This window comes from Budorcas taxicolor, chromosome 9 (genome assembly GCF_023091745.1).
Source record: "Budorcas taxicolor isolate Tak-1 chromosome 9, Takin1.1, whole genome shotgun sequence".
NCBI classification, from domain to species: domain Eukaryota; kingdom Metazoa; phylum Chordata; class Mammalia; order Artiodactyla; family Bovidae; genus Budorcas; species Budorcas taxicolor.
Genome location: NC_068918.1, coordinates 87,525,274 through 87,545,519, shown reverse-complemented (window position 1 = coordinate 87,545,519; position 20,246 = coordinate 87,525,274). Strand labels below are relative to the sequence as shown.

Below are 20,246 nucleotides of genomic sequence, written 5' to 3'. Positions count from 1 at the left end.
TGGTTCTTGCTACAGTTTTGTTTCCATTTACCCAGTGTGCGTGTGCTGTCTGACTCTTTGCGACCCCAAGGACTGTGGCCCGCCAGGCTCCTCCGTCCATGGGAGACTCCAGGCAAGAACACTGGAGCGTTGCCATTTCCTCCTCCGGGGGAGCCGGGGGATCAAACCCATGCCTCCTGAGTCTCCTGCATTGCAAGTGGATTCTTTACCACTGAGCCACTGGGGAAGCACCTGCTTTTGTGCATTCCTTGCTTCTCAACCTTTCTGAGGAAAAGTTAGACTCCAACTATGCAGCAGATTGTTAGATTTTGCTTTACAATGAAATTAGAGCCTTTTTACTTTTGTTTTTCAATAAAGGAGTTGAGTCTCTTTATATTTATTTAAATATCAGAAATGTTTGTTCTCAATTCTGTCATGAACTGTTTATTAACATTTTGTAAATATATTAACATATGCCATGTTTTTTTATTGTTTTCTGTGTCTTTTATTTCTCAGCTTGTGTTGGTTATGTGTTTTTTTTCTGATACTTAAGAAGGTTTGAGAATATACTTAATACTCTATTTCTTTAGATAGTATTGGTTAACTATTAAGAACAACTTTAAAATTAGTGTATTTTTACTTTCTCCTCAAATCATCCCTCCATGCACTGGCTGTAGTTAATAATATCATTGTTCTTACTGTTTGCCTTCATCTCTTAAAATATGCCTATAAAACTACTGAATTTCTTAGCTTTTAGTGATATATTTTTTCCTGGAGAAAGTATTGACAAAATCAGTGTATCACCTCCAACATTCTTTCTTCCGTTTCCAACTTTTTTTAGTTATTGGGCTTCCCTGGTGGCTCAGATGGTAAAGAATTTGCCTGCAATGAGGGGACCTGGGCTCTATCCCTGAGTCGGGAAGATCCCCTGGGAAAGGAAATGACTCCAGCAGCCTTGCCTGGAGAATTCTATGGACAGAGAAACCTGGAAAGCTAAAGTCCATTTTTAGTTATAGCATTTCTGTATTGTCAATTTATATTCTGTAATCAAAACAGAAACTGAGGGTTTTAATCTCAAATTCGGTAATCACCATCAATAACTTTGAAGTATCACTCCACTTATTGTGTTTACTGAGAATTTTTTCTCTAATAGCTTTTTTGGAAAAAGTTTATAGTAACCACATTTTTAAGGAACAAAATAATCGGATGTTGTTTTTATTTGGGAATGAGAGTTTGGATAAAATTCTTTGAGTTACATTTCCTCTCCTTGGGATCATTGTAGGATGTTTCACAAGCTTCATCAAATGGTATCAGTTTGACTTTCTCCTGATACATGTGACTTACACTTTCAGCCTGGGTACCTCATAAATCTTTCTTTATCTCTGAAGCACAGTAACTTAACTGGAATATTTGTTAATATTGCTCAGAATCAAGTTTTCCTGTAACTCTCACTGTATGCCACCTTCAAATCATAGATCCAAGCATTCTTTTATTTCCAGAAGTTCTTTTAAGTTCTTTTTTTATTTCTTTAAGTTCTTTGGTTTCACTATTTCAATGATCTTCTTTGGGACATATGTATAAGCATAATCTCTAAGCCTTTTAAACTTTTTGCTTATTTCAATCTTATTTTGCAATTCTTAATTCTGTCTTACCTTTCCTTTATCAATTCTCCCTTGTACTGCTTTCAATGTGGTTTTCATTTGTAAAATATTTTAATATTTCTTTTTTTTTTCAGCCTGAGCTGACTTCATCTCTTGTCTTATCACACAGTCTCCAAAGAACTTACATTCTCTGCTTTACACTCTTCTTTTACAGAGATGGCTAATTCATTACTATTTTGTACTTAGTCATAGTACACTTGGCTATACTTTTCATTTGCTTTCTGATAATATTTTCCCTATGCATTTTCTTCATTTGTCACTTGCTTTTCCTCTTCCTTTCTCCTCTTTACCTCATGATATATTTGTATAGCTCCTGGGAAAGTTACTTTTTTATTTGTGATTCAGCATTCAACACTATTATTTCTTCCTGCAGCAGTTATTTTAGAAGGATTTGTGGAGAAGGACCAGGGCATGTTTAAGCTATTAGAAATTCTCTTTCTGGCCAGGGATGTCTATGATTAAATGCTTTGACTCTCTTATCCCTACTCATGACATTAAAAGACGCTTGTTCGTTGGAAGGAATACTATGACAAACCTAGGCAGCGTATGAAAAAGCAGAGGCGTCACTTTGCCACGAAGGTCCATCTAGTCGAAGCTATGGTTTTTCTAGTAGTAATGTACGGATGCGTAAGTTGGCCCATAAAGAAGGCTGAGTGCCAAAGAATTGATGTTTTCAAATTGTGGTGCTAGAGAAGATTCTTGAGAGTCCCTTGGACTGCAAGGAGATCAAGCCAGTCCATCCTAAAGGAAATCAATCCTGAATATTCATTAGAAGGACTGATGCTGAAGCTGAAGCTCCAATATTTTGGCTACCTAATAAGAAGAAACAACTCATTGGAAAAGACCCTGATACTGGGAAAGACTGAAGGCAAAAGGAGAAGCCGGCAGCAGAGGATGAGATGGCAAGATAGCATCACTGACTCAATGAACCTGAGAGATAGGGAAGGACAGGGTAGCTTGGACCCATCTTGTTCCTCCAACAAGGAATTGTGGGTTAGATTCTTCAAGCTCCCTTCCTACCTTGGAAAACCTCTGGCCTTGTCTCAAATTTGCTGTCCCAGTGGACCTCCCTGGAGTCTTCTAGACCCTTTTACATTCACTGTTTTAGGCAGCCTTTCTTCCTACACCTTCTTTCAAGGTCGTCCTACTTTCAAAGATGGCATTTGCAGGGTTTGTTTTTTTTTTTTCTTTTCTGCATCTCCTTCCTTTTTGTTGCTATTAAATTATTTTTGTTGAAATTTTCATTGATGAAAATGTAGATTCTCACACAGTAGCAGTGAATAATAAAGATATGCCCTCATGTGCTCCTCTCATTCTTCCAGTAGCTTTAGTGTGGTTTCCAAGAGGAGGGGAAAAAAATCACCATTTAAAAAATAATTTTAAGAGGATAAGTCTTAAAAAAGAGCAAGATTTTACAAGCACACAGAGGCTAGAAGAAGTAAGAAACTAGCTTCCATCTTTAAAACTCATAGGGCTTCCCTGGTGGTCCAGTGGTTCAGAACCTGCCCTGCAATGCAGGGGACACGGTTTCATCCTAGGCCCAGGAAGATCCCCCAGGACACAGAGCAACTAAGCCCGTGTGCTGCAACTACTGAGTCTGCTCTAGAGTCCACGCTCTGCAACAAGAGAAGCCACAGCAATGAGAAGCCCGTGTCTTGCAACCGGAGAGTAGCCCCGACTCGCCCCAACTAGAGAAAGCCTACGTGCAACAGTGAAGAGCCAGTGCAGCCAAACATAATTTAAAATAATAAATATCTTTAAAAACAAAATTAAGAAAATTCAGTTCTCTGGGACACTTCGGCCATTCATTCTGCAAGCACCAGCTGCCTGGTTAGTGGAGCTACAGAGCAGCTTCAGGAGGTGCAGACAAGAACGCTGTGCAGTCTCTGTGTTCAAGGAGCACATAATATAGAGAAGAGGTAAAAATGGGTGGATGATTTTCAATACAAGGCGGAGCATGCGTGCATACGTGCCAAGTTGCCTCAGTCGTGTCCAACTCTGTGCGACCCTAAGAACTGTAGCCCACCAAGCTCCTCTGTCCTTGGGATTCTCCAGGCAAGAATACTGGAGCGGGTTGCCATGCCCTCCTCCAGGGGCTCTCCCCAACCCAGGAATCAAACCCACATCTCTTGTGTCTCCTGCACTGGCAGGCAGGTTCTTTACCACTAGTGACACCTGGGTCTTGACAGTATATGTTGCAGACAGTTAGAAGGAGGATGCTGTTCAACTCTGAAGCCTCCTGTGCATAAGAAGCAGGGTCAAAATGATCTAAATAGAAACTCTGTCAACCTGAAGCGATTATAAAGTAATAAAGGAACAGAAATGATCCTTTTTTTTTCCAATTTAGATTTGATTCAATTGATTGAAAAGACCCAAACTTGCATGACTGTCTTACTTTGGCATGTGATGTCTGTGGATCAAGTTTAAAGTTATTTCTGAACATCTGGCTTTCTTTCCTGGTTCTTGAGAATCCTCATCAAATGGATGCTCTCCCCCTTGAGGATGGGCCACTTGGCTTTCCTCCGCCTTGGACCAGGCGCTCAGGACCTCTGGCAGTTTACACTCTGAGTCAGTCCCCTGGGTCCAGTGGCCATGACAATGGAATTGTTCGGCCCAGCCGCTTTAGACTCTGGGCTCAGAACGGCCAATTGTAGATTTTTCTCCTTCATTTGCCTTTATCTCTCTGTACCCATTCCGAACAATCTTTTCCAGATGAGACACGGCCCTTTAATGAGGGATGTGCAGGAAAGAGTGAATCAGTCACCTGTGTCTTCTGGCTCATGAAAGGGTTCTGAGGGCTGCCCAGGTGTAAGAGAAGGATGGAGAGCTGGAATAGTTCTTAGACATCACTGGTCTGATGATATGGGGAGAAGAAAGAATTTATAAAGTGAGGCGGGGTGGGGGAAGAGTTCGCAGAAATGTGCCAAACTCTAACAAAGTTCAGAATTTAAACTTTAAGAGGGTTAATCCTTTACAATAAAAATACTCTTCATTTAGACTAAGCCTTCTAAGATACAGATGGTAATAAGGACATGCAACGGTGATCAACATTATCAGTAGTTAGGACAAGGTAAATCGAAGTCACGATAATACCACCACCTCCAAGAATGGCTCAAACATTTTTTTTTAAGCTGGCAACACCGAGGACAGCGGAGGATACAGAGCAATCACCTGTGTCTCACACAGCTGGTGGGATAGAAACTGGTGTGGCCACTTTGGAAAACATTGTGATAGTTTCTCATGAATTTAAACACACAACTACCATATGACCCATCCCTAAGTTTTTTCCTAAGAGAAATGAAGACGTATGTCCACACAAAGACCCATAGTGAAGCAAAAGTTGCTCAGTCGTGTCCGACTTTTTGCAGCTCCACGGACTATATGCAGTCCACGGAATTCTCCAGGCCAGAATCCTGGAGTGGGCAGCCTTTCCCTTCTCCAGGGGATCTTCCCAACCCAGGGATCAAACCCAGGTCTCCCACGTTGCAGGTGGATTCTTTACCAGTTGAGCCACTAAGGAAACCCAAGAACACTGGAGTGGGTAGCCTCTCCTTTCTCCAGCAGATCTCCCGACCCAGGAATAGAACCAGCGTCTCCTGCATGGCAGGCAGAGTCTTTACCAGCTGAGTCACAAGGAAGCTCATAAACCCATAAGTGAATACTTATTGGCACCTGTATTGTAATCACTCTGTCTGGAAAAAGCCCAAACCTCCATGAACTGAGAAACGGAGAAACATACCATGGTCCATCTTCCACGCATGGAAACCACACTCAGCAATAAGGAGGAATGGAGCATTATACAAGCCACGGCCTGGATGGGTCCCCTGATGTCAAGCAAAAGAAGCCAAACACAAAAGCCTGCACTCCAAGTTACTCCATGTATGCAACATTCAAGAAACGGCAAAGCCATGGGGAGAGAAACCAGATCAGGGCTTGCCCGGTGCTGGAGGTGGGAGGGGAGAAGGCGGACCACAAAAGGACAGGAGGACGCATTTGCACACGTTGGAGATGCATCTGTGTCACCTTGATCATGGTGCTGGTGAAATGAACAGATCAAAACTCATCAAACTGTGCCTTTGAGGGTAAATCTTGCTCTAAGAAAATTCTACCTCAATAAACCTGACTTGAAACAATGAATGATCTGGGCCCATTGCTATGCTTACAAAGTATTCTGTCGTTGTAGGGAAACACCAGCTTCAAGGGCAGAAGAAGTGTGTTCTTGGTCCCCAAGAGGGAGGGGGAGGGGAGGGATGGAGTGGGAGGTTGGGCCTAGCAGACGCAAACGAGTGTAACCAGGACAGACAAACAGCCAGGTCCTACTGTAGAACACAGCAGACGTCACTCACTACCCTGTGAGAAGCCGCAGCGGAAAAGAACACGAGAAAGAATGTATTACTATGGGTATGTGTAACTGAATCTCTTGGCTGTGCAGCAGAAATTCACACACACCAATGTAAATCAACTGTACTTCAGTTGAAAAAAAATAAGAGGGGCGAAGCAGTGTGTTCTTACCTGGACCCTGCCACTTTCTAGCTGTGTGATCCTGGGGAGGTCACCTTCCCTTTGTAAACCTCGGTCTGCTCACATGTGAAAGGCGGGTAACAGCAATTTTACCGGATGACCTGCACGCCACGTGTGGCAATGCTCTGTATGTCACAGTCCAAATAGGAACTGCCCTTAACCAGATGTCTTTTCTCTTATGTTGGCCCTCCATACGGCACGTGCTGTGACCCTGAGTCCACTTTAACCTGTCCATCTCACCTTCTCTACTGCATCAGGCGTGGGCTGTCTTTGATGCCCAACCCCCATCTCAATGTCAACCCATCCACCCTGGGGGGCATCTTTAAGAGTGGTCCTCAGTGAGCCCAGCTGGCCCACAGCCCTGTCAGCAGCTAGCCACCCTGTCCCCGTGGATACACTCACCTGATGAATGTAGGGAACAGCTCGGCGTTGACCAGGCACACCATCTGGAACACGATGGTGATCCCCATTCGGCCGACACAAGCTATCGTGATGTTCAACCAGGGCAGATCTGGGAGGAAAGAGACAGAGGGTGTGAGGGCTAGAGCCACAGGTTTGCCAGGGGACGCCGTGACTGGGAGCTTGGACTTAAGAGCGGGAAGGGCCCGAAAAGCTGTCTTCTCCGACCCCTCCAGATTTGGATCAGTAAACTGAGCCTGGTGGCTCAGATGGTAAAGAATCTGCTTGCAGTGCGGGACACTTGGGTTTGATATCTGGGTTGGGAAGATGCCCTGGAGGAGGAAACAGCAACCCGCCCCAGTATTCTTGCCTGGAGAATCCCGTGGACAGAGGAGCCTGGTGGGCTACAGTCCATAGGGTCCCAAAGAGTCAGACACGACTCAGCGACCACTACTAACGTGAACTAAACGGAGTCCTGAGAGATTTGGGGACTTGAGGACACTTGAGGGAAGGCTTCACTGTGCAGAGGACAGAATGTGCTTTTTTGAATCTCAGCTGTGCCTCCTGTCAGCAGAGTGACAAGGCGAATGGCTTACTTCTGCCTGCCTCAGTCTCCTCAGCTATGAAATGGGAATAATCTTACCCAACTTAAAGGTGGTGGTGAAATTTAGAGATAACACATGTCAGCTGTGCGTCGTGACCACCCCACCAGTCCTGGCTTTTTATTATCCTGCAATAGAGTCCTTTCTGACACAGCTCTTGAAACACAGTAGGTCCTCAACAACGTGGCTCCCTCGGGCAGAAGTCCTAGAGCTGGTGGACTGGATTTCTCATCCTCAGCACTCATTTCCCAACACATTTTTTTAAATGTTTTATTTATTTATTTTTGATGGCACCTAGCCTTCTCAGCTTTCTCTAGTTGTATGAGCAGGGGCCACTGTCTAGGTCTGATGCTGAGGCTTCAGGAGTTACAGCTTGTAGGCTGTATGACTTGGGCTCAGCAGTCTGACACCTGGGCTTAGTGGCCCCGCGGCATACGGAATTTTGCCAGAGCAAGGATCGAACCCATGTCCCTGCAGTGGCAGCTGGATTCTTAACCCCTGGACCACCAGGGAAGTCCTCAGAACACATTTTTTTAACCCAAGCATCTTTCACTGGTCTGAGAGGATGAGGGATGCAAACCCTCATCTCCTCCTAACAGATGGCTCTGCATCTTAGTTAGCGGCAGGTCCAGAAGCCTTCTCCTTCCTGGGGAGCCGTCAAAGCATTAGACACCACTGTCTGCTTCTCCTGGATGTTAGGTGTTCACCCAGACCCCAAACCACAAGTAACTCCTGAGTCAGGCCAGCTCACTAAGAGAGCCTCCAGGGTCCCAGACAGCGTGTCATCTCACCCTCATCCCCACGAGCCGGCTACTCAAGGAAGACAGGCGTCCATCCCCTTGCCAGCGGGAGGCTCTGGGGAGAGCCAGCCAGCGCGGTCTCTCCAGGTCTCGGCTGCTCTCTGCCTGGAGGAGAGCCCAAGCAGAGCCTTTAGTTAAGGCTCCTACGAGATACAAGATAAGGGAGTTCACTCGGACCCCTGGAGGAGGGCATTGGTCACAAATTCCGCAGCTTTGATGGATTTGGCAAGATGCTCTCCTGGACATGCACGGCATCCTTGCCCTCAGAGAACCGCCCTGCCTCCTCTGGGCCCAGGTCACTCTCCCCAGCAGTCAGAGGGACCACTTACAACTGCAGTCCTGCCACGTGGCTTCCTGCCACGCTTGGGATAAAACCCACGCTGGCATCTCTCCCTGTCCCCTGCTCACCAGGGTCCGGCTGCTCCTCCAGCGCCCAGCTCTCCCCATCCTCAGGGTCCTTGCTCTTGCTGTTCCCTTTCCTGGAAACCTCCTTGCCTGGCTGTTTAAATGGCTCATCCCCTCTTCACTTCGGTCTCCTAAGGTCACCCTGGACCACCATACGAAGAATTAATGCCCCATCCCTCTTCCTCCTTCTCTTTTCCCTCTAGAACGTAAGCTCCAAGAAGTGGAATCTTTCTCTGCTTTGCTCACGGCTGAGATCCTGGGGCAGAGACACCACTCTGTCAAGTACACAGAGGAGCTTCCCAGGTGGTGCTACTGGTAAAGAGCCCAACTGCAAGAGGCGTAAGAGATGCAGGTTCAGCCCCTGGGTTGGGAAGATCCCCTAGAGGAGGGCACAGCAACCCACTCCAGCATTCTTGCCTGGAGAAACCCATGGAGAGAGGAGCCTGATGGGCTCCAAAGGGTCTTTGCTCCAGAGGGTCACAAAGAGTCAGACACAACTAAAGTGTCTTAGCATGCCTGCACGCAAATACATAGAAGGTACTTGAAATAGTTTCTGGAGCAGGAGACAAAGGCTCGTCATCGAATGCGATGAGGACCAGTAAAGGCGAGTGGCGAGAGTGGGAGCCGGGAGAGGGTCCTGGGAGGGTGCGGGACAGAGGACGCAGTACCCAAGCTTCTTCCAGGTGATAACCAAATGGCCTCAGATCCCAGGTTCCCTCTCAGTACTTGGCGTTGTTATTTAAAAAACAGCAACAACGAAAACCTCTACTCATTCATTCAGCTTTACCAGGATTCTAGAAACAGGGAAATAGGGGGAAATGGGGGGAGCCGATTTCAGATGCTCGGCACCTTTGCCTTCTTCTTTGTCCCTGGTGGCCCAGACAGTGTCGCGCCTGCCTGCATTGTGGGAGACCCGGTTCAATCCCTGGGTCGGGAAGATCCCCTAGAGAAGGAAACAGCTACCCACTCAAGCATTCTTGCCTGGAAAATTCCATGGATGGAGGAACTGGTGGGCTACAGTCCATGGGGTCGTAAAGAGTCGGACACGACTGAGCGACTTCACTCACTCACTCGCTCATGAAAGGAGGGAGGAAAAAAAAACCTGAGCTACCTTTTGCTACCTCTTAAAGTTTCCAGCCTGCTCTGTGAAGTCTAATTCTTGAGAACAGGGATTTCATGGGATGTTTCTCATAATATCCTGCCCCCAAAGCCTGCCAAAATGACTCATTAAACCAACAACTGCCAAGCACAAGCAATAAAAACTGAGAAAATAGCAAATCTGCTCTCCTATTTTTTTTTTTAACATTTCTAAAAGTAACAGATGAGAAAGGCAATGTATGTACTCAAATTAAAGTGGCCCAAACGATTCTGCTTTGGCTTATCTTGGATTGCTAAGAATTATGGACTCAAGCAAACAGGCACCAAGATGGCTGGTGTTGAAAAGACTAATGATGCCAAGTGTTAGTGAGTCTGTGGAACCACTGGAAAGCTGATGCATCACCGTGGGAGCGTGAACTGAAAAGCTGTCTGGCTGTATCTACTAAAACTAACCTGTGTCCCGCCCCCTGACCCAGCAAGGGAAGTGAGTGTCCACGAAAAGATGCGTTGGAATGTTCGCTGCAGCCTCAATCCAAATAGGCAGACACTGGATGACTTTAGATCTTCCCAACCCAGGGACTGAACCTGCATCTCTTATGCCTCTTGCACTGACAGTCAGGCTCTTTACCAGTAGCACCACCTGGGAAGCTCCTCCATGTACGTGATAGAGTGGTGTCTCTGCCACAGGAGCTCGGCTGTGAGCAAAGCAGAGAATGTTTCCACTTCTTGGAGCTTATGTTCTAGAGGGAAAAGAGAAGGAGGAAGAGGGATGCGACTTTAATTCTTTGTACGGCGGTCCAGGGTGACCTTAGGAAGCCTGAAGTCAACAGAGGCCTGGATTTAGGGTGAGGGATTCCTACAATGCGAGGCTGCCCAACAGTGAAAAAGTACAAGCGACACCCTCTTGGGACAACGTGGGTGACCCTTGCAGACGCCGCAATAAGTGAATGAAGGCGATCCAAAGCGTAGGTGCAGTATGGTTCAATTGTATGAAGCTCAAGAACAGCCGACTTTAATCTGCGGTGGCAGAGACCAGAGCTGCGGTGACCCGGGCAGGGGTGGTGAGCGTTGGTGGCCAAGGAGGGTGAGGGACCTTCCGAGGTGCTGGAAATGTTCCATATCTTGGCATAGGTCGCAGTGCCCAGGCATACGTACAGGTGAAAAATTCATAGGCTTGAACACTTTAAAAGGGCTCATTGTTGGTATGCTGTACCTCTACTTAAAATTCTTAAAAGGTAATTCTAGACTCAGGTAAGCACCTTGTCTTTGTTCCTGTTCCAACACTCTTCCCACAGTTCAACGACCCGGAAGACAATGGGTGTGGACCACTCACCATGTGGGATAAAGATCATGAGGAAGCAGGCCAGCCCGGCCACCAGGTTGAACGTGGCCAGCGGGTAGCGGCGGCCGAAGCGGTCGATGGTGATGAGGATGATGAAGGCCGCGGGGAACTCAACCAGAGCAGAGTAGAGGAAGTCCAGGTAGAGGTTCCCGCCAGTGGCACCCACGTGCATGATGAGGCCCTGGTAGACCACGGAGCTGGTGAACCTGGGCGGCAGGAGAGGCGGGTCAAAGGTGAGCTCCTCGGAAGAAGGGAGATCCCGGAGACTGGCCGGGATAGAGGCCCCTGCGAGCTGGAAGGAAGCATCCACTGCTGGATGTAGAATGTTCTAGACCAATATGAGAAGTAAGAAAGTAAGTGAGGTTGCTCAGTCACGTCCGACTCTGAGACCCCAAGAACTATAGCCCACCAGGCTCTTCTGTCCATGGGATTTTCCAGGCAAGAATACTGGAGTGGGTTGCCATTTCCATCTCCAGGGGGATCTTCCTGACCCAGGAGATCGAACCTGGGTCTCCCACATTGTAGGCAGACAATTTACCATCTGAGCCACCTGGGAAGTCGTAATATGAGAAGAGGTGGGGGTGGGGGGGCATCAAAATCCAGAAGGGGCCCTCCTGGTTGAGAAGCTCCTTCCACGATTTTTGTGAGCCTGTGACTTACAGGACAGACCCATGTTTCCGAGAGATGGCAAACGATGTAGCGACCATCGTTTACTCCTTACTGTGCCCCTGCGGGCAGCCCTGCTCTGAACACCACAAGGGCCCTATCTCATCAGATGCCCCAAGCCTCCAAGGGGAAGGAGGGCGGGAGACAGCAGTGGGGAGTGAGCAGCTTCGGGATTCAGAGTGCTGTCTGAGCTGTGTGGTCTTCGTAAGTTAACTGTGCCTCAGTTTCTTCAGCTGTGAATCTGTCTTGAGAATTCACTGAGGCTGTGGACCAGAAGGGCTTGGTGTAGGTGGGCCCTCAGAGAAGAGCAGATTTTATTGCTGTCACGGTTGTCTTTCCCAGGGCCAGGATCCAGAGCACCATGGCGGGGAGGAGTCAGCCAAGTCTTCCCAGCTCCACAGTGGGGGCCCCCTGTGCACATCACACCATCTTGAACCAGCAGTATTCCCTTCCTCTCTTTCACCCCATATCCCACGGCACACGACCCATTCACCCATATTTGAGGAAAGAAAAACCATGTTACAGAACATGGCACGCAGGATAGGGACCAGCTCAGTCACTCTGACTCAGGGGAAAACGTAGCATCCCATGGGTCACTTTTGGGCAAACTGCACAATTTTGGAACATTGAATGACTCTGTTGGTACAGTCATTCCTCACTACCATGGGGGACTGGTTCCAGGACCCCCCAGGGTACCAGAATCCGAGGATGCTCGAGTCCCTCGTGTAAATCGTATGAATCAGCGTAGGATGGGCGCACTCCCGTAAGACTGACACCATCGCTAGATTACTTGTAACACCTAACATAATATGAATGTTGTGTAAGTAGTTGCCAGCATGCAGCAGATTCAAGGTTTGCTTTTGGGGACTGTCTGGAATTTTTTGACTATTTTTTATCTGCAGTTGATTGAATCCCCAGATGCAGAACCTGCAGATATGAAGTACTGGCTGTGGGAAGAGATTTTGGTGGATAAGAAATAACTTTCTTATAGAAATGCAAATTGCCCATCAGTTCCAAAACTGAGGTCACAGGGGACGTTTCTCATTACTACACCCCCCTGGTTTTATAAGGTCCGGCTCTCGTGGCTCAGACGGTTAGGAATCTGCCTGCAATGCAGGAGTCCCCAGTTCGATCCCTGTGTCAGGAAAATCCCCTCGAGAAGGGACTGGCAACCCACTCCAGTATTCTTTCCTGGAAGGTCTCATGGACAGAGGAGCTTGGTAGGCTGTAGTCCATAGGGTTGCAAAGAGTCTGACATGACTGAACGAGTTTCATTCACTTCACTCACTCACTCCCTGGTTTTATAAAGCTGCATTCAGGGGAGTCTGGTATGCTTTTGTTTCTAGTCCTAAATTATTCCTGTTTGAAACAAAGTGTCAAGAGAATAAGAATGCACTGCCTGCAACTCGGTGAGTTTAGATGAGCCTGGTGGGGCAAGGGGGAGCTTCTCTATTCCGGGTTAAATGGTTAAATGGCAACAGTCATCTTCTACTCAAAAGCAACTGACCTAAGAGAAAGGAATGTAGAGCCCTGATTTTCCTGTACAAACAAATAAACAAAAACCCCAAATCACAACAAACTCTGGGAGATGGTGAAGAACAGGGAAGCCTGGCGTGCTGCCATCCATGGGGTCCCATGGGGTCCCAAATAGTTGGACAGGACTTAGCCACTGACCAACCAAACTGCAGTCAACAATGTGCAATGCTGCCATCTTCTGGCAGAACCCACAAACTGCATGTACACACTGCTACAGGTAGAGGTGATGGTTTTTTCGCCAAGTGTCTGACTCTTTGCAACCCCATGGACTGTAGCCTGCCAGGCTCCTCTGTCCATGGGATTTCCCAGGAAGGAATACTGGAGCGGGTTGCCATTTCCTTCTCACACTCCTATAAAAATAGCAGTCTGTCGTTGTTGGGCGTTTCCTAAGATCTAAGCCTTTCACACGCATTATCACATTAATTCTTCCAACATGCCTGTGAGTAGATCCTATCATTGCCTCCATTGGCTGATGAGGAAACTGAGTCACAGAGATCACGAAGCTTCCTGAAGGTCACACAGCCAGGAAGTGATGGGCCCCCCGGCCCCGAGTCGCTGTAATGAATGGAGCGGATGGGGGCAGGGGGCGTGTACAGTAAGAGAAGGTGTCCAGGGCCAGATGGCATGAAGCCTTGCAGGCCGTGGAAGGAAGCTAGGTTTCTTCTCGGTGGATTAGAAAGACTATGAGGATGTGGACAAGGTGATGCCATCCGTGACCTGTGCTCTGGGGAGGGGGGAACAGCAGCGGGAGCAGACCGCCAGCAAGGAGGCTACTGCGACGAGCTGGGCGGGAGATTGCCACACTCACGCCTAAGAGCACAGGCGATGAGAAAATGGCACGTTCAGGATAGGTTTTCAAGACACAGAGGGATTTGCAGAAAGCTTGCATGGAGGGGTGTGAGAGAGCTGAGGAGACAGAATCACCGCCTCGACAGGGGTGCTAGGGGTGGAGATGGGACCTGGGCTGATACAGGAGGGGAGCAAGTCTTCCTGTCTGTGGGGTCCTGGGCCTCCAGCCCAAGAGGTACCATGGCGCCAGATGCTGAGAATCAAGAGAAGCACACCAGGCAGCTGGCATGCTTGCAGGGGTCGCTGGGCCCCTCACACGGCGGGCATAAGGGCTCCCAGGGCCAGCCTGCAGACACAGGGCCTGGGGACCAGGAGACAACCCAGCGTCTAGAGAACTCAGGATGACTCTGTGGAACACTGGTTACTCATTTACGCTCCCACAAATATTTACAGAGTGGCTGCTATGTGCCAGGCGCTGCCCTCATCATTGGAACCCTTATTTCACAGAAGGGCAAATAAGGGCAGGGTGGCAGAGTGACCCCAGTGGAAGGGGAACCTGGATACTCGGCCCAGGGGTTTCCAGAAGTAACTGAAGGGCCGCCGGGGTTGGAGGAGCAAGTGCTGAGGTGGGGAGCTGACCCAGCCCCCCAAGGGAAGGGGGAGAAGACCCCATCTCGAGGAAGCCACCGGGGAGAGTGACACGGCCCCGGGGTGTGCCAGGGGTGCTGGGCATGGACAGGCGTTTCCTAATCGGTGTGAAAAAAGCACGCATGTGCTTTCCGAAGGCTCTGTCAAGTCCTCAGACGTGAGGAAGACTTCTTCCTCCTTGACAGCCCGGAAAATGAAGCCATTCAGTCGTGTCCGACTCTTTGTGACCCCATGGACTCTAACCTACCAGGCTCCTCCGTCCATGGGATATCCAGACAAGAGTACTGGAGTGGGTTGCCATTTCTTTCTCCAATATCTCCCCAACCCAGGGATCGAACCCAGGTATCCCACATTGCAAGCAGATGCTTTACTGTCTGAGCCACCAGGGAAGTACTGATGTCCTGGGGAATCCCTGAAATCTCATCTACCTACCGGGGCTAAGTCAGCACTTGGCTCCTGAAGCACAGGGTTTCTGGCAACCCTGTCACCTCCCTCCGACTCACTGCTGACTTTTCTACATGGGGATTTCTTCTTACTAAAATGAGGCCTTGCCTCTACTGGGATGTCCTCAAGGGAGAAATATGGGTGTCTTTTTAAGAGCTCTTTGAGCGGAAAGCCATCCGGAAATGCCTTTTCATGCCTCTCTTTCCCCCCCCTCCATAAGTTGGCCCACCGTCTCTGACGTGTACCCAGGCATGCAGGGAAGCGCACGGGGCCTTGGAAAGACCCCTTACCACAGGTACATGAGGATGAAGGTGTACTTCCTCAGGATGGGCGTGCGGAACAGGTCTGTGAATGAGGGGCTCAGCTTCTCAGTGACGTCCTCCTCTAGAGACAGCATCTAGGAGAGAGTCAGGGCATCAGCCACATCCAGGCTGCCACCATGATCAGGAATCGCCATCAGAGCCCTTCGCCCACCCCGCCCCCTGCCTCCCACCAGCCACCACCCCGAGGTCGGTCATCATACTCATCACCCCAAAGAGTTCCAGCACCTTCCCGCCTCCCCAGGCAAGTGCCACAGGCAAGCGCTAAGTCATAAACCCGATCCAGCATTCAGTGAGGAGAGAAAACCCTTGCAAGTGAGTCACCTTCAGGTCGGCAGGAGGCAGCTTCCCGTTCTTTCGGGCAATGTGGTCCATGATCTTTATCGCCTCAGTGTTTCTCTTTTGCGATAACAGCCATCGGGGGGACTCGGGCACAAACCTGAGGACACAGATCATCCCCACTTGGCGTCTCCCCCAGAGCCCGTCTGAGGTTAAGATCGAAAGAGAACCTCGCTGGAGCTGGCTCGAATGCATTCTTTTTTATAGCTGAGAAATATTGCTTGTGTGTATGAACCACAGCTTCCTCATCCATTCTGCCGATGGTCCTGTCGGATGGGCATACTCCCAGAGATGGCTCCATTCCTTCATCTCCTCCTTCACCGGCTCGTCTAAGAGCAGATGCCTACTTCATGGCGAGGTGAACTTTTGTCCGACTTTTAGCATCTCAGGCCTCGCTCTGGGTGAAGTGAATTTGTTTCTTTAAAGGGTGGCTGAGAGTGGCTCCCCCCAGGAATGAGGGCTACCCCATGATGGAGCACCCCAGATGGCGTGGGTGGCTGGAAGCCCCGGGCCTGCGGGTAGGACCGCCCTGGCTGTTGGGAAGACGGGTCCCCATGGGGACACAATACCAGTAGCAGAAGAGGAGCAGAAAGATGGGCAGGGAGACGGCCAGCTGCAGCCAGCGCCAGTGCGGGAGGACGTAGGCCAGTCCGGAGAGCAGCACAAGCCCAATGGTGAAGGCCGTCTGGTAGAGGATCGCCACCGTCCGTCTGTAGCCCAGGCCCACGAACTCTGTGACTGAAACCGGAGAAATGTCACCTGCGGGCTCCCATCCGCTTTAAAATCCCCCATTTGCTATCTGCAGCTCCCCCCCGCCTTTGCACAGTGCAGTATTCCGTCTACGGGGCTCTCCCACCCAGAACCTTCCTCCCATCGGCTCCAGGATTAGCTGGAGTATTTCCCACGACCCCCCAGGAAGTGCTGTTAACACCACCAACACCTTTGAGTGCACCCCAGGGACCTGGCCCTGTCACAGGTGTTCAGATGCATCTCCAGCTCTGTGGGCACAGTCCCGCCCTCCTAACCTCACAGCCTCATGAGAGGTGGTGGACCAGACACACACACTGTGTTCATCACACCCAGGTCTTGGCATGCTGCGGGCCACATGGGAGAAAGCATAAATAGCCAGGAAGGTGGGGGAGTCTCTGGGGGTCGCAGATTTTCAGAGAGCAGTGGAGCAGAGCTCGTGGAGGAAATCTGAGCCATCAGGAGGAGCAGTAGTCAACAGAACCCGGAATGGGAAAGCGAGTTCCAGGCAGAGGGATAGCAGCCCGGGTGACTGCTGGGTGAGGTCGGGCCATGGGGGCCATGCGCCCTCCTGGGGTAGGGGGGTGGGCAGGTCTCGTAGGCTTGCGGAGAACACTGGCTTCAAGTGCGGGAGGCACAGAGGCACCGTAGCACAGGGGTGACCCGATGTTACGTCTGCTAAAGGCCCCCTCACCGCGGTGCTGCCTGTGGGCGCCCTGGTGGTGGACCAGTGTGGAGCAGAGCCCAGCGTGGTGGGGGGGCCCAGCAGGAGCAGCAGTGGAGCGAGAGGGCTGTGGTGCCAGAGGTATGCCGAGAGGAAAGCAGATGGGGGGCTGGGGAGAGGGGCACAGGAGAAGCAGGCTTGGGGGTGGAGGAGGAAGACGTCCTGGGCTGGAAAAAGAGGAGGAGTCAGTCACGCAGACTGAAGGGGAGCCCCTCGTGCAGGACCAGGGAGTATGGGACCTCCAAGCAAGGCAGGGAGCTGTGGGAAGGAGGCAAGCCAGGGTAGCACGCACTCCATCACAGACAGGTAGCATTCCGGGTCTGTCTTCCTTTCTCTCTAGCCTGGGAGCTCCTTGACAGAGGTTGTTGTTCAGTTGCTAAGCTGTTTCCGACTCTTTGCACTGGCTTGTAGCCCATGGGGACACAAAGAATCGGACATGACTGAGCAACTTCACTGGTTGGTTGGTAGCCCATGGACTATAGCCCGCCAGGCTCGTCTGTCCTCCATTCTCTCCCAGAGTTTGCTCAAACTCATGTCCATTGAGTCAGTGATGCCATCCAACGATCCCATCCCCTTTCACCCCCTTCTCCTCCTGCACTCCATCTTTCCCAGCATCAGAGTCTTTTCCAACGAATCAACTCTTTGCATCAGGTGGCCAAAGTATTGGAGCTTTTGCTTCAGCAACAGGCCTTCCAATGAATATTCAGGGTTGATTTCCTTTGGGACTGACTGGTGTCTTGAGAGTAGGATGGGAGGCCTTATCTATCTCGGCATCTCGGGCCCCGCCCCTGTGCCTGCCACAGGGCAACAGCCACGCAGGGAGGAGAAGGGGCAGGCATGGCTCTGGGCTCCCCATGGGGCCCTTCATCGACCTCACGGCACCGTGGTCCCCACGTGGAGAATCCTGAGGCAGAGAGAGATTATGGAACGTGCCCAGGACCACACTGCTGGTCAGACTTGGGTGTAGATTTGACCTTAAATTAATCCTTGTCACCAGGTGCCAAATACTGCACGTTCAGCCTCTAGATGGCTGGGCTGTTGCAGTTGATATGTGCTAAACTCACTAAACTAGTGTGTTCATGATTTCTTGGGGGAGGAACATGGGGTTTTTTTGGCCCTAGTGAACTATTTCTTAGAATGTCAAGCCATAAGAGACTGTTTTCAAAGATGGCAAGACCTGGTGAAAACCTGGGCCATCCTCTTGCTGTCTGATGTACCCATCCAGCCATCCATGGGCTGAGAGATACACAGGAGGCTATTATGCTTTCTTCTGCAGAAGTATTTTTCATTTTCTATTCTTACTCTTCAGAGAAAACTTGAAAGAAAAAATAGTATATAGAATTACATTGTTTTACACTTGAGTTTTTTCATCATTGTGTCTATCTCTTTTTTGATTTGCTTGTTCAGTCGCCAAGTGATGTTCGACTCTTTGAGACCCCATGGACAGCAGCACACCAGGCTTCCCTGTCCCTCACCACCTCCCAGAGTCTGCCCACGTTCATGTCCATTCGAGGCTGATGCTGTCTAACCATCTCCTGCTGTCTTCTGTCTTTCCCAGCATCAGAGTCTTTTCCAATGAGTCAGCCAAAGTATAAGAGCTTCTTTTATTTCCTCTTATATCTTCTCCCCTAACTCTTGCTGCTGCTGCTGCTGCCAAGTCGCTTCAGTTGTGTCTGACTCTGTGTGACCCCATAGATGGCAGCCCACCAGGCTTCGCCGTCCCTGGGACTCCAGGCAAGAACCCTGGAGTGGGTTGCCATTTCCTTCTCCAAGGCGTGAAAGTGGAGTTGCTCAGTTGTGTCCGGCTCTTCGCAACCCCATGGACTGCATTCTAACTCTTGGGTGTCCTTCAAACCAGTGGAGTTTGTTGTATTTCTTTTGGAAGAGGCTGGTTAGTTTATATTTAAAATGTTAAAATACTCTCCCACCTGTCTCCCCTTCCTACACACCCCCATCACTAAACACATCACACGTGATCTCCTTTTCCCAAACAGATTAGTTGATATGGAAACAAGGACCCATATGAGTGGTTATATAAGTGTCTCTCAAACAAAGAGACAGAGGCCATTCTGACAGCACACTCAGTTCCAATCACACAAACACAAATACAGCTAGCAAGGCCAAACTTTCTCTAGGCTTCCTCCAAAACAAACCTGTCTGCACGTTCAGCTTCGTCCCATTCTGCCCCACTGTCTGACCTCCCGGGCTTCTCAAAGTGGCTGGAAACCTCGGGCCAGCAGATGCTTACTCAGGGTGTAGCCAGCCGTCCAGCTGCCCTTGCTGACCAGCCCCTGCAGCAGGCGGAAAAGCAGCAGGGACGTGTAGTCTGGAGCCACTGCCGTCAGGACACCCGAGATGGCGCAGGTGACGGTGGTGGCCAAGAGGCACACTTTGCGGCCAAACCTTCCGAGACAAGCAAACAGTGAGGTGAGCGTTGAGTGTTCACAGGGACGAAGGGACAGCAGGCTCTCTACTGGGAGACAAGAGAGTTTCTCTGCGGCATCGTGCAGTCCATCACACATCGCGGCCCCTTCTCCAAGCCTGACCTGGTCCCCACTCCGTGACAGGTTTAACGAAGTCACTCGGAAGAGGAATCCTGACCGCTCTCAGTCAAGGACCAGGGTCTCCCTCTGTGACCCGCCCAGTCTTCAGACTCATCCCCTCTCGTTATCTTTGTATGTAATAGATTGCATTACTATTCACAGACTTAACAGGGTGCACCAGAAATCAGGTCCCCACCCACCCACATAGTTAACCTTATCAATGCTCATAAGGTTTTTCTGGGGAAATATTCAATTCTAATAGTATAATTATTGAAAAGTGTTTTTCCTTTCTTTTTTCGTGAGTAAAGTGAGCCAACAAACACGTGAAGAGATGCTCAACATCCCTAGTCATCAGGGAAATGCAACTCAGAGCAGGGAAGTTGCTGTAAACACAGGGAGCTCAACCGGCGCTCTGTGAGAACCTAGAGGGCTGGGGTGAGGTGGGGGTGTGGGGGGAGGTTCAAGAGGGAGGGGACATGTGTATGCTTACGGTTCATTCACACTGGCGTATGGCAGAAGCCAACACAATATTCTAGAGCAATTATCCTCCAATTAAAAATAATTTTTAGAAAACTACAATGAAATATCACCTCATGCTTATCAGAATGGCCATTATCAGAAAGACAATAAACAAAAAGTGTTGGCAAGGATGTGAAAAAAAGGGAGCTTAGGACACTGTGGAT

The 20,246-nt window shown here is 49.6% G+C and overlaps 1 protein-coding gene across 1 annotated transcript in view; it reads right to left on the bottom strand.

The window, feature by feature from the left end:
* SLC22A1 (solute carrier family 22 member 1) overlaps positions 1 to 20,246 on the bottom strand; it is a 36,124-nt gene that overhangs the window by 8,008 nt on the left and 7,870 nt on the right. Inside the window, exons 3-8 of the mRNA XM_052645950.1 lie at positions 19,269 to 19,423; positions 16,119 to 16,287; positions 15,535 to 15,649; positions 15,181 to 15,287; positions 10,799 to 11,013; positions 6,564 to 6,672 (exon numbers count right to left, since the gene is read on the bottom strand). Coding sequence (XP_052501910.1) covers positions 6,564 to 6,672; positions 10,799 to 11,013; positions 15,181 to 15,287; positions 15,535 to 15,649; positions 16,119 to 16,287; positions 19,269 to 19,423 — 870 coding nt within the window. The remainder of the gene's footprint in view (positions 1 to 6,563; positions 6,673 to 10,798; positions 11,014 to 15,180; positions 15,288 to 15,534; positions 15,650 to 16,118; positions 16,288 to 19,268; positions 19,424 to 20,246) is intronic.